Raw genomic sequence first — 13320 nt, forward strand, 5'->3', positions numbered from 1 at the left:
ACGTGTTTACAATTGAAATAATAAATTCTTTCTAATCAATATATGATATTTATCAAAAACAAACCACTCACAATATTTGATGTTTTATATCAATCTCAAAACTTTTTGTGATTCTAAACGATGACTTTAGAATTGAAATTTTATATCCATACAAATCATAAATTAATATTAAAAAAATCTTTGACTTTTTATTTTAACTCAAGTCACTCACATAATATTCTGTATTTCATGTCCATCTGGAGATTCTAAACCATTATTTATTGAGATAACATGTTGACCAGTAGCACATAAAGAATCTCAGACTTTTTAAGTGAAGATACTTTTATTGATATAACAGAGAGAATTTTTTGGTAAAGATTTCACTAGACTAGCGCAAATCTCCAAATGTGGCCCAGATTCAATCCAGAGAGGCTGGAGTGAATTCCATAAGAGTTCAAGTGCATGTAATTCATCATTTCTTACAATGAAGTTAGCGCTTCGGTAGGTAGTAGAGAATCTCACGGCAAAACTACCGCTAAAACCTAATGGTTAACATGCAACTGAAGTCTGCACATGCGCTTGTGGCAGAGATTGATGCAAATAGTAAAGATGAATTAAATGAATTCCTGAGAAAAAATCACTGGTATAGATTATACATTTGCAAAGAGTTTATAACTGCTGGCATCTAGGGAGATTTGACGAATAGCTGCAACACATCCCAAAAGAGCCATGATAGAAAATACTACAGAAATAATGATATTGACCCAGAATATCATGCTTCTTTTAGAGGGCTTGAAAGTCAGGTTGTAGCAGACCATTGGTAAGACAAAATCTAATGGCATGAACCCAAAAGCACCAATTACTGCATTAATATCCCCAAAGAATGGAAGCATTGCAGCCAAAAGTGTGGCAATCACTACTGCTACTGTCCTTAAAATTAATCTGGGTAGCAGATTTCGTAGAGAAAATCTACCCTGTTTCACATCTGCAGATTTTCGTTCTAACACTTCAAATGCTGGTTGCAAATAGACCTGCCAAATTCATTGTCAAAAGCAAATCAATTATCTAATCTAAACAGATGTAATCTCTTTGACCGTCTGAAACATTCATCTTCTTTCAACTATTCGTTTAACCCATGTTTTCTTCTTTGAGCCATTTTAAATATGTGCTGAATTGATAACTGAACAATTGTGAGAAGTTTTTCAATTGTCTCACCATTCCAACTGCAGATACTTGGAGAAGCACAAACATGTTAGCCATGAGTAGAAACCATTTGGGAAGAAACAGATGCCCCTCAGATGGGACGAAATTGCTAAAGATAGTTCCTGCTGCCTTGTTGCCAAAAGCCCAGTAGCCCGAAATTGCCACAGAGTAGAATGTGGACACCACCACTACATAACATATAGACAATCCTTTGAACATCTTTCCTGATACAGGAGGCGCCAGAGTTGCCTGAACGCATTATGCTCAATCAGGCCTAAAACTATATATGCTATCTGAATTAATTAATGAATTTAGTTGGTATTAGTAAAAAAATTCTGCGGCAGACACTGGCCTTCAATTCTAATAGAAAAATCGGTAGAACTTACTTGAATTTCTGGAATGATTCCATTCCCAAAAGTGGTAGCGATGATTGAGAAAGAATTCAAAGCCCCAAATATTTTGCTTGGTGTGCTACCAACCAAAGAATAATCTTTCTCAGATTCTTCTTTTGAATTGCCTGTTAGAATTGAAAAAACAAAAATCATAACTTCTTCAATTTATCCTCCATTCAGACATCTAGAGAATCTAGATCTACATAAAATTTTAGAAAAGCTTAAAGTTTGTGGGCATGAATCAATCTAGACACAGACCTGCATGAATGGAACCGATCACTGCACAGATACTGTAAGCAAAGCAGAGAACAAAGGACACAAGATTAATGTGTCTCAGAGAATGAAAGGAAGGCATCTGAGCCAGAATCAACATCAACCCTCCAAAGCAAATGATAAATTCATATAGCTTCATCCCTCCACCTGGGTGATAAATAGTATATATAAACTGCAAAACAGAACCAACCATCAATGCAAAACATCAACATAACTCTTCTAAAATTGATAAGATTACAGGATGTATATTTAAAGACCTTAAGAGTTTGCCCACCGAGCAGGGTGCACCCTATAACAGCTCCATAGCATACTGCAAACTGTATAGGTCCTACCAGGAACTTAGCCCACATGGGTCCTGTTACAACCAACAATTTACACAGACCATTAAGAATTCTCTTCCCTATCAAAACCTCATATAAATGTTATGAAGACATCTCTGACACTTCTTGATCCATCATAACCAAAGAAGAATGATGATAAATCAGGATTATAAGCTAGAGGTCTTTAAATTGATAACAGTGTTACAAGCACACAAGACCTAAAACAGTGAAAAAGTGAGAATATCCTGAATCCTACCCATAACATGATAGCTGACATCTCTGAACCTCAATTGTCTGTTTCCCTGCAATTCCAAATGCTCAAGCACCAGGGAAAGGAGATTATATGAATAGAAAGTGACCACTGCCCCAATTGTGAGGCATATTACTCCTGCAGCCCATCCAAGAGAAGCAAAAGCAAATGGCAAGCTGAGAAGTGCAGGGGCCACTATGGAGGTTGTCAAATGAAAGCCAGCATGAATCCATGTTCCTGCATATCATCAACCATCCCTTTTAAGATCTATCTATCTTATTGCAAGATTTTTGTTTCTGAAAAAAAACTTCTGTATGCTTTTGAATCGACATTTGAATTACTCTCAGCAATCAATCATCAAGATGAACAATCTATCTATCTTCATAAACACCAATGAGAGCAAAAGGAGTGTAGAAATTGAATATACCTTTGGATTCTAAGACAAAGAGGGCGCCTGCATCTAAGGGTTGAACCTTTGCTGTGCCATTCAAATCTCCTTCCCTATTACCAGGACCCATCTCAGTTTTCATGACAGATCTTCTAAGAACTGAGCTTAATAATATTATTCTACAATTGTTTCCAAACTCCTCCAAGGGACCCCAATAACTGGGGTTGAGCTTTGAAAACTTATAGGTCCTGCCACGTGGCAAAACTTTTATTCTTTGCCATTAGTCACTGGTAAGTGGAAAACCTCATAGTGGAAAACCTTGACCAATAATTACCAGTTGACTAGAAAAACTAAATGGTTGCGGAGAAGATTTGGTTACGTGTTTTTGCAATTCAATAAAGAGGCACTGAATTTAAAAAGATATATTTATCAGACAAGGTCTAGCTGAGTGGGTGTCTATTCCTATCTATAGCACCTTGTAATTACTTATTTTATATAAATTTGCACCTATTTCTTGGTTTGTATTGATGGCGACATAGGCCTAATTCACCTCTTACCAATTACTGACACTTTATTTTATTACTATGGTAATTCGCCCCTTGCCAATCGGTGACACATTACTATTATTATTAGTACTAGGAGAAATAGAGAGACGCACACTCTTCTAAATTTAATTAATCCAAAGATTGGTTAAGTAGATCTTACATTGATATAATTGAGCTCATTTTTTATATAATAGATAAATGTTCACTTCAAAGAGAAAGAGATTGTTTAGTTTTATAGGCAAATCTAATGGAATTAGATTTATTTTTTATTCGGAGGAGCCCAAAATATTGTTGATGTATTTTAAATTTTTAAAGATAATTTTTATTTTTTTTTTTAATTGTTTTTTCTAAAGTAGATATGTCTTTGATTTCTATGTTGTAGTTGGACATGATTGTTGGTGGAATTTTAACTTTTTTTTGTCCCCTTTACAATGATCTTGTCTAATGATTTTTTTGGTGGCTATATGTTTCATTCAACTATGTTTTATATTTTTAGCCCATAATTTAGCTATTCTTAGATTTCAAAAACATGTATGATTCTCTCATGTTTGAAAGATTTATCTTGGCTTATAAACTCTTTAAGATACACATATATCCGGATTCTATTTTCCCTAGTTTATCAAGGGCTATCTTTTTATATTCTATGCTAATCTCATTTCAACATCTTTGTTTAAAAGGTATATAAAAATAGACATTGAGTCACCATAATATTAATAGAAACATTTCATTATTGGATTACAAAAAAAATTGTACAAGGAAAAAAAATTATTTTTTTTTTAAACCTAGGATACTATGCTTCTTTTTAGTGGATTTACCAAGGTTTTTAATATTATTTTCAAGAGGTAATATCTTAAATTATACTCTACCTATATCTATTAGTCACCTCATATATTCTACACCTTTAATGTCTAGTTAATTTTACGTCGAGATAGTGCTAACAAATAGTCCAATAAGGGCTTTCTATGTAAGGATTAAAGTGTTATATTCTCATTAGCCTATGTTATACCCCCCCTTTTTTTTGTTGTTTACAATTTGTATGGAGAAAATATGAATACAAAAATGTAAGATGTGTGATGCAATAATCGTAATTATTAATTAAGGGTTACTATAATTTGAATGTTCTTCAATTGCTCTAGAACGATTCCTTTCAATGCTTAGATTTTAGGATCCCTTAGTCACAGCTCTTTCTTTATTGTTATACAAGCTTTCAACACATATGCTTTGTATGTTCTTCATCGATCTACTTTGAATAATATCATATGATTGGGAAATAGTTGTTAGCTAGACTTAAATTTATATAGAAATAGGTCATAGGTTATTGTTTGAGCATCCTCAAAATATAGTGTATTCAGTGTGACTCAAAGAAGGTTTCTCTCATGAGAGGTTAATGAAGTTCTAAATTCAATATTATAATATATTTTGTGTTTCAGTTTTAACATCTATTTCCTATATTTCATGTTTGCCTAATTTATTGCAAGAATGTCCTCATATTTAGTATTATGTTACATTTTATGTATCCCAGATCTCTACTATCATGGTGATGGATCACAAAGTGTGATATGAAACATTGATACAAAAACTAACATGCAATTGAATCCAAAAACTTAGCAGTGATAATATTATGGATTGTGGAAATTAGATATCATTAATTAAAGCCCTTTCCAAGACCATATCTACTATATTAAAAAAAATTACTTTGATTTCATTTTTTCTTAGATCTAAGATTTTATGGTTGACCATTGTGTGCTCTCACCTTGGCCTTTTAGAGGTCATTGTGACCAAAAAGTGGTTACAACAATAATGAAATTGATTTTATCTCATTTTTATATGCATGTACATTTTTTATTTTTTAAGGATAGAGACCCAATACCAAATATTTTAAAGTAAGTACAAAATATATATCATTTTGGATATATTTGGATCCCCATTTATCTTTCTAATAAAGATAGAAGGATATCCTTTTCAAGGCAAATCATTAGTTAAACCCTATATTTGGTATCATGCTTCCATCTACCCTCCAGTATATTAGAAGACCCTTTATAATTTTTCGGAACCTAGCACTAGGAAGTCACTAAACATATCACCTATGAAGCATAGATAAGCACTTAGCTCCAAGAAGTTACTCACGTCACATTAGATCCATTAGTATTGTATACACCTAAAAAATAGTCTGAAGATAATTAATTAAATAAGCAATTATTTAATTAATCCCCATTCCCAATTTAATTGAATTCATTAGCAATTTGATTGAATTTCCCATTCACCTGCTTATTAATAAATCTAAGGATTTATTTAATAAGTTCATTTCAATAGTCCCCTTTGATTAACTAATTTGAATTAATTAATCCTCCCCCATTTGATTCATTCTTCTAATACCCTAATTAATTAAAATAAATCAATTTATGAGTTGTTGAAAGTTAATTAGCCTTTTCCTATTATTTAAATTTTAAATTCAAATTTCCCACATGTCTCCTAACTTCTAACCACCTAACCTAACCACCCCCTAACCTAACCCATTCCACCTAATCCTGGGTTTAGCTAACCCCATCCTAACCTCCTCATCCTAACCTTCTTATCCTAACCTCATATGGGTTGGATATTCTCCTCTTGAGACACATGGCACTTATGCCACATGTCTCATCCCTTGGACACTTGCCCTCTTGTGAGAAAGATTACTTGACATTTGTCACCATAGAGATGACAAGTGTCGCTCCCTCCAACCTCCTCCAATTCGACCCTTGATATCTTCAGACTCAATATTGACCACTGATTCTTGTCACCTCCCCCTAGCCTTGGAGATCCTATAAATATCCCCAATTTCATAGCACAATGGATCCCATCTCATCCCATTTCAAGCATTGTTATTATAGGCATATCCATTCTTAAATATCATTTAAGCATTGTTATTATAGGAAATTGCATATTAGATATAGCTTAATTTGATCATCTTCTAGTATAATCGCTTAATCATATAGCATAATAAATCTCTCATCTAACTTAATTGCATCTATCATTTAGCATAATCATGCATACCATTAGCATAATTAGCTTCTTGGATCGATCTAGTTTAATCATGCATTTATCTAGCTTGCACATCATATCATTTTAAATGCTTCATCTCGGTGTAGTCAAGTCACTGGGATTGCTCTGTTAGACAATTCAGATAACCGGAAGATAACTGAGAGGGGGGGGGGGAATCACTTGTCTTAGATTACCGAAAGCAGCAATTTAAAATTTAATATCGGAACCCAAAACAATAATACCGAAATAGCAGTTAATCCAATTAACCATAAACAATAATCATAGAATAAAAGCCATCCACGTAACACCAAGATTTGTAAGTGGAAAACCCAGTAAAGGGAAAAACAACGGTGGAGAGCCTACCCATAGTGAGATAATACTTTTGCAGTAAGTATGTGAATTACATTGAAGGGGCCTGCACTTCCAGGAAGGCCAACAGCCTAGAGCACACTACTCATCACAAAAGGATCCTCACTGACTACATATAAATCCAAACTACAATCCGGAGAAGTGTTGAACTGCAAAAGATAGCATCTCATATGCCAGAGTACAGTTCTGGTTAAGCTCAATACCGGAGGACTAAATCCTCTTACATAAACCCAATTCAATCTCCAATGATCGACCAAATCCTCTACCTGAATGATATTACATTATTTGCACATTATATTCCTTGACCATGACCTCTTACATTAACCATGATGATCTATAATGAGATCTTACATCTATATATACAAACCCTCGACCATAAACAATCAGGTCGGCCACCAGACAATAAACTAATTACTTAATTACAAACCATGTTGGCCTTAGACCAAACAAGTAATATCAACACATAAGACATCCCAGAAATACATCAATCGGTCCTATCCACATGTTACATTAAAGTTGGTCCATAACCTAGATCAACCGGGACCAAGTATAGGTCCACACGCTTCAACAATGATCTCCAAAAGCCAAGTCTTGAACATGATCACCAACAGCATCCTGAAACTCTATCAGTTTCTGCACCAACACCACTTATGCAATTCATCAAAGATCTTCATCAAAAGCTATGTCGGTGAAACCCTTGTCGGAACCAGAAACCAATCTTCTAAGTAAGCAAGATAGCATCTGATCTCCAGACCAAAACCAACTGACCGAATATGAGTATTAGTATCATGAACAATCCAATTCCATCACCATATTATAGTGGATCCTATCAGATCATACCGGATCCAAGTTAACCAGAAACCACTTATCCTACCGGGACCAGAAGGGTGTCGGTAAAGCATTCAAACAGATAGTGTTGACATCAATGATAAAACATCAATGCAACACAATCAATTCCACCAAATGGCCAACATGATCATCTATATCTGAGAGCAAATCCACACTCGCATCTCTTAGGAGGCAATAGGTCGCTTTGTCATGGTTTATCTTTCATTTGATTTCAATTTTCTAACCATGCTTGTAATGATCTATTGAGTGTTTGTGTTGCAGTTGCAGGTACCCTACTTCACAACCACGACAAGCATTTTATAATTGTAAGCTCACAAATTATACTCACCTTATAGTAAGCTTCCTTTTTTCCCCTCTTAACTCACTTTCATCTTTATATATATTTGTAGAGCGAAATAAACCACCATAAATATGTGTTCCCTTCAAATATAGTAGTTGTGAGGTTTAATAGTATACGCAAAATGAAAATAGACATGTACATTATAAAAATAAAAATAGCAACTAATATTATATATATCTAGAAATACCAAGTAATATTATTTGTACCCTTCAAATATAGTAGTTGTGAGGTTTAATAGTATATGTAGAAGGGATAAACATACATTAAAACGAACATGTACATTATAACAAATTTTTAAAAAGTTATCAAAAACAACTAATATTTTTTTATTGAAAAAGTAACGAAAACCAGGGCACTGACCCTTTACATAGTAAGAACTATCAACGACACTAGAAACAACACTTAAAGAACACTAAAAGTAGTCTTTCAAAAAAAAAAACCATCAAAGAGTTTAATAGCAAAACACAGGAAACAACCCCAACCATAGAAAAAGACCAGAAAAAAGACCTATGGGACTGGCTTGTAGACCCAAGTCATATCAATGAATTTGTTCTAGTCATCATAAAATAATATGTAAAGCTCCCTAACAGCATCCTTATCAGCTTCATCCAACGCAGTACACTCCCTCAAGAGGGAGAGATTCAATGTCGAGTTGTGTAGAACCTACAGGTAGAACTTGTTTATGCTAACCATTTTCTTGTCATGAACATTGAACCTCCTCTTGATCTCTATGATCTCCTCTTTGAGAGGCTAGGCCTCCAGGATTGGGCCCAAGTTATCAATTCGGTTCAAAAGCTCTCGAACTTCGTTGCTCATGTAATGTATCTGTTCCATGGTAGGGTTCCCCATAGGAACCCCTCCCTCATCCCTGTGAAAATATTTTTCTCCACCTGATTATGCGAAATCACATCCCCACTTTTCTCTTTAGCATCCCTGTTAGTCACCACATCCTTAGCCACATCATCCCCAATAACATTCATAGTCTAATCTCCAGAAGTGTCCAGCTACCATTTTCATCATTTCATCAGGGTCCACCAAGTTGATTTGGCCAATAGGCTCTTCATCATACTTCAAGTTCTTTGCATCATTAAGCAGCCCATAAATACCCTCATCCACCCCATGCATAGAGACCTTAATAGCCTCTTCACCAGCCATGTCATACAGAATACCACCTTCCCTAGCCTCGGTGCAATCGTCTTTCAATTTAGAGACACTTTGGGTTTTATCTTTCCTGTTAGAGGATCCTTAGGGACCTCCTTCTACCCTTAGCTTTAGGGGTAGGGTTCTCTATTATCCAGGTCATCCAAGGAAGAATTGTTAATGACAATTCTCATGCATTTAGTAGCGGATTTCCCTTTACCCTTAGGAGGAGTAGATTTCTTATCTTTCTCGACCAAGGATGAGGGCACAAAGAAAGGTGTTATCTTAGTTATCGAAACAGAGGATGGGAACTGGGGGGAAGCAAAGGCCTCATTCAAAATATGTAGCAATCTAGGGAGGGAAAGGCCACTAGAAAAGGTCGCAAGAGGATATGAGGTAGCCAATAGGGGTTGGATGAACATGAGTGTCCTTGGAGGGTAGAGGGACAAGTGGTAGTTATACAACCTGCAAATGAGACCCTGATGCAGAGGGATGGGTGGCTTATCCCCATTCTTAGGGTTGAGGGCTTCCTTGACAGAGAACTCCAAAGAATGCAAAAGGTAAAAAGGCAAACAAAGGAGATAATTGTTATGAAAATGGTTCAGCAGAGGCATATGGTAATAGTTAAATACCTTATAGTGGCCCTCAAGGGTGAAGTATTTCATGATCATAAGACAAATTTGGTTCCAAGGACTCTTGAGCTCTTCTCTAGCGAATCCTCCTTGCAACTTCACGGGTTCTTCCCTTCCATTAAAAACTCTATTCAGCCCCTCATTGGTAGTGGCATGACTAGTCCTCTTCCATATTCTACCCTCCAAGGATAGGCGCGTTGCCTAAGCAATAGTCTCTTTCAAGATTTCAAAAGAAACCCCACCAACATTAACCCTTCTACTAGACCAAGAAGTCGCAAACTGGGCAAAGAGTTATTGGTCATGACCATGAAGGCTTTCCATAAATTCTGCCACCCCACCTTTGACACAATAGTTTCAGACCATTATGTCCTTTTTGAAATCATCTAGTTTGTCGGGTTCATAACGAACTCTATCACCCCCCATGGATAAGTTAGGAATTTTAGCAATAATAATTTTTTCACCATGAGACATAACCAAAAACAAAGAGGACGTATCCAGAATATAGCACTTAATGAAAATAGCAACTATTTCATCATAAAAGTTGGTGCTTCTTATATGGATTTGGCGATCAAGAATCCATGCTACAAAAAAAATGCATTAATAATCCTTCAAGCAAGAAAAATCGTGTGAAATATTAATCACACCTTGAGACATGACTTTGAGCATACAAAAGGCCATCTCGAACTCAGAACAAGAATGATGATCATAAATGAAAGGACCACGTGTAGAAATTTGCATGTAACAACCAATAAAATTTGTCCATCTAGGTTGGTTGATATGCGTATTATCACATGCCAGCTTCATGATAAGAAAATAACAAAGGAAGGTGTACCAAAAAATGATTAAGGCACACACATCATACTTAGTAGTTGTGTTGGCAGTCCACCTCACATGACCATTGAAGCCAATAATCAAAGGTTTAAACTTTTCCAAATTTTAAAATTCTTTCCTCCTGCAACTCCTACGAGTTGAGAGGAATGGGCAAGAAGAACTAACAAATAGCTTATTCATGAGGAATAAGCTTAGTACACTCCCTACAAGAGGGAGGTAACACTGAGAGGCGAGGAGTTGAGATTCCTCTAACATCTCAGACCCTCGACCATTAACCTAATGGTTGCAAGAGCATCAACCACCTCATTCCCTTCTCTGTAAACATGCATGATGCAGAAGGAGTCAAGCCCATAAATAAACCTGAGGATATCTCTGACGATACCATCAATCGACCACTTGAGACTATTCCACCCTTTGACAACATCAATTATAAGCTTAGAGTCTCCCTCAATGTTAATAGCCCTGATGCCATGGAGAGGGAAAAACAGATCCCCAAATCCAAGGCCATAGCTTCAGCTTGATTGTTGGAGTGACCATTCAAATTCCCTGTATAGGCAGCAACAAGAGCCTCGATGTGAGTTCTAATAACACCACCCCCACAACCCAGCCATGTCTAAAAGAACCATCAAAATTGAGTTTCAAGCAACTAGGAATCAGAGGGACCACTTAGTATTTTGTCTGAGGAGACGCTTCGAGTTATCAGTAAGAGAAAAGGAACAAGGGAGATTCCAGCAAACAACAATCTCCCAATCTCTGTTGGAGGTAGGATTAGGAGGTTTCCTAACCTTAGTGACAAAAATGTTTTCCAGGATGAGTTTGAGGAAACTGGCGAAGACAGTTTCCAAAGAGGCTTCCTTATCCCTGAAGATCCTATTATTTCTCTCCTTCCAAGTGCTCCAGCAGAGGCTGGGGGGATCTGCCTCTAGAGTTGGTGGATTAGGGAGTTGGTAGTGGGGTCCCCCCACTCTTGTAGTACCTGCAACAAATTTTCATTCAAGATTCAACAAAGATTAAACTTATGGCAAACCATACCCTAGAGGGATTTAGCAAAGGCACAATGGAGGAAGAGATGGGGGGGATTTTCCTCATCCATTTTGCAAGAACACATCTATTAGGGAACTAAAATCCACGCTTAACCAAGTTGTCATGGGTGAGAATTTTGTTGTGAAGAGTGGTCCACCAGAAAAAAATTAATTTTAGGAATAAGATGAGGATTCCAAACTTCATTCCACCTAACCAAAGAATTGGGGTCCCGGAGCAGGCTGTGGTAAGCAATTTTAACTGAGAACTCCCCTGTGTGGTTCCATTTCCAAATAAATTTGTCTTCCCTAGGAAAGTGTGGGAGTCTTATCATACCAAGAAAATTATAAAGTTCCATGACAATAGGCACCAGGAGCAGTTGATTGAAACAACAATCAGATTAACCTTCCATGTGCTATTAGAGAAGTAATTGCAGACTGAGTTACCAAAGAATTCCGTAGTTAAGTATTTAATCCTTCCGAGGGAGGGGGATGAAATCATAGGCTTATCCCCAAGCCAACAATCATCCCAAAAAAAATAAAAATTGTTTCTTCCATTACCAATGAGTCACTTCATGCCCTGGGAAATAGGATCTCTGCATTTAAGAATATTATTTCATTTTTTCGACCCTCTGGGGAGTCCCTCCTCATTTAGAACTCGGTGAAAGATGCCTCGGATGAGGTATTTAGCCCTCATAATATGACCCTATTCTGAATCTTTATGGACAAGATTCCAGATCATTTTTTCCATAAGAGCCCTATTGAAGTGAGTAATTTTGTGAATTCCCATACCACCATTGAATTTTGGGCAACAGACTTTTTCCCAGCTAACAAGTGCAAGCCTTCTTTTCTCTTTCATTCCCATCCAAAGGAAAGTTATTTGGATTATTTTTATCTTGTCAGCCATAAAGGTAGAGATTTTAAAAAGGGAGAGGCAGTACATGTGTATCCCTTACAAGGAAGAGGCCAGCAGATGGAGGTTCCCGTCACTACTGAGAAACCTTCCTTTCCAACCCATCAATTTCTTCTACATTTTCTCAAGAATGGAAACCCAAAAGTAGTTGGAGAAATACTTAACTGTAAGTGGTAGTCCAAGGTAAGTACTAGGAAGGGAGGCACTTTGACAGTCAATGATCCCCCTAATTTTAGCTTGAAGTTTGTCTACAGTGTGAAAGAAATAGATGTTGTTTTTATCATAATTAATGTGTTGACCCGAGGCATTTGCATAAAGGCTAAGGAAGGAATTACATCCCTTGGCCTCAACAACCAAATAAATCCCAAAAAGATTAGTGCCATCAAAAAATTGTTGCATGATAGTAGGGGTAACAATAGAAGAAGATTTAATTCCCATGAGGACACCCCTATTGATGAGTGAACTGAAATTTTTTGTCAAGACCTCTGCCAGAATAATGAAAAGGTAGGGTGGCAGGGGATCACCCTAACAAAGGCCCCTTGATACTCCAAAGGGTTCCTGGGGCATACCATTCATGAGAATAGTGTAATTCACAGTAGTGATGCATTCCCTGATGAGGTTAAGTAGCTTCTCCCCCACACTAAACTTTTGAAGAACTTTAAAGAGGAAGCTCCATTTCACTCTATCATAAGCCTTATGCAATCTCCCTTCCTTAGGGATCATAGACTTGAGAGAAGGTTGGCCTATAATTAGGGTCTTTTAGGTTAGTAGTGTGGTTTGGGGACCCAATAGAGGGTTGTGGAACTTAATAGGGAGCTTTTCAAGGCTTTCAGATTGGAGTTCTGGAGTTTGTTCC

The 13320-nt window shown here is 36.6% G+C and overlaps 1 protein-coding gene across 1 annotated transcript; it reads right to left on the reverse strand.

Annotated features, from left to right (window-relative positions):
- Window positions 1-241: 241 nt before the first annotated feature.
- LOC131076331 (GABA transporter 1) lies at window positions 242-3186 on the reverse strand. Its single transcript, XM_058013470.1, has 7 exons — window positions 2845-3186; window positions 2424-2654; window positions 2105-2202; window positions 1833-2019; window positions 1569-1699; window positions 1195-1431; window positions 242-1010 (listed from the first exon to the last, which is right to left on the reverse strand). The coding sequence occupies exons 1-7, from the start codon at window positions 2945-2947 to the stop codon at window positions 630-632; spliced, it is 1368 nt and encodes a 455-aa protein (XP_057869453.1). The 5' UTR covers window positions 2948-3186; the 3' UTR covers window positions 242-629.
- Window positions 3187-13320: the final 10134 nt, after the last annotated feature.

This window comes from Cryptomeria japonica, chromosome 11, assembly GCF_030272615.1.
Source record: "Cryptomeria japonica chromosome 11, Sugi_1.0, whole genome shotgun sequence".
NCBI classification, from domain to species: domain Eukaryota; kingdom Viridiplantae; phylum Streptophyta; class Pinopsida; order Cupressales; family Cupressaceae; genus Cryptomeria; species Cryptomeria japonica.

What these genes read in the sequence shown, in the direction of transcription:
- LOC131076331 (XM_058013470.1), bottom strand. Translation starts at nt 2,947, where the DNA reads ATGAAAACTGAGATGGGTCCTGGTAATAGGGAAGGAGATTTGAATGGC. An exon ending in TGTCAGCTATCATGTTATGG is followed by an intron (nt 2,203 to 2,423) that starts GTAGGATTCAGG and finishes TGGTTGTAACAG; the next exon opens with GACCCATGTGGGCTAAGTTC. An exon ending in GAATCATTCCAGAAATTCAA is followed by an intron (nt 1,432 to 1,568) that starts GTAAGTTCTACC and finishes TAATGCGTTCAG; the next exon opens with GCAACTCTGGCGCCTCCTGT.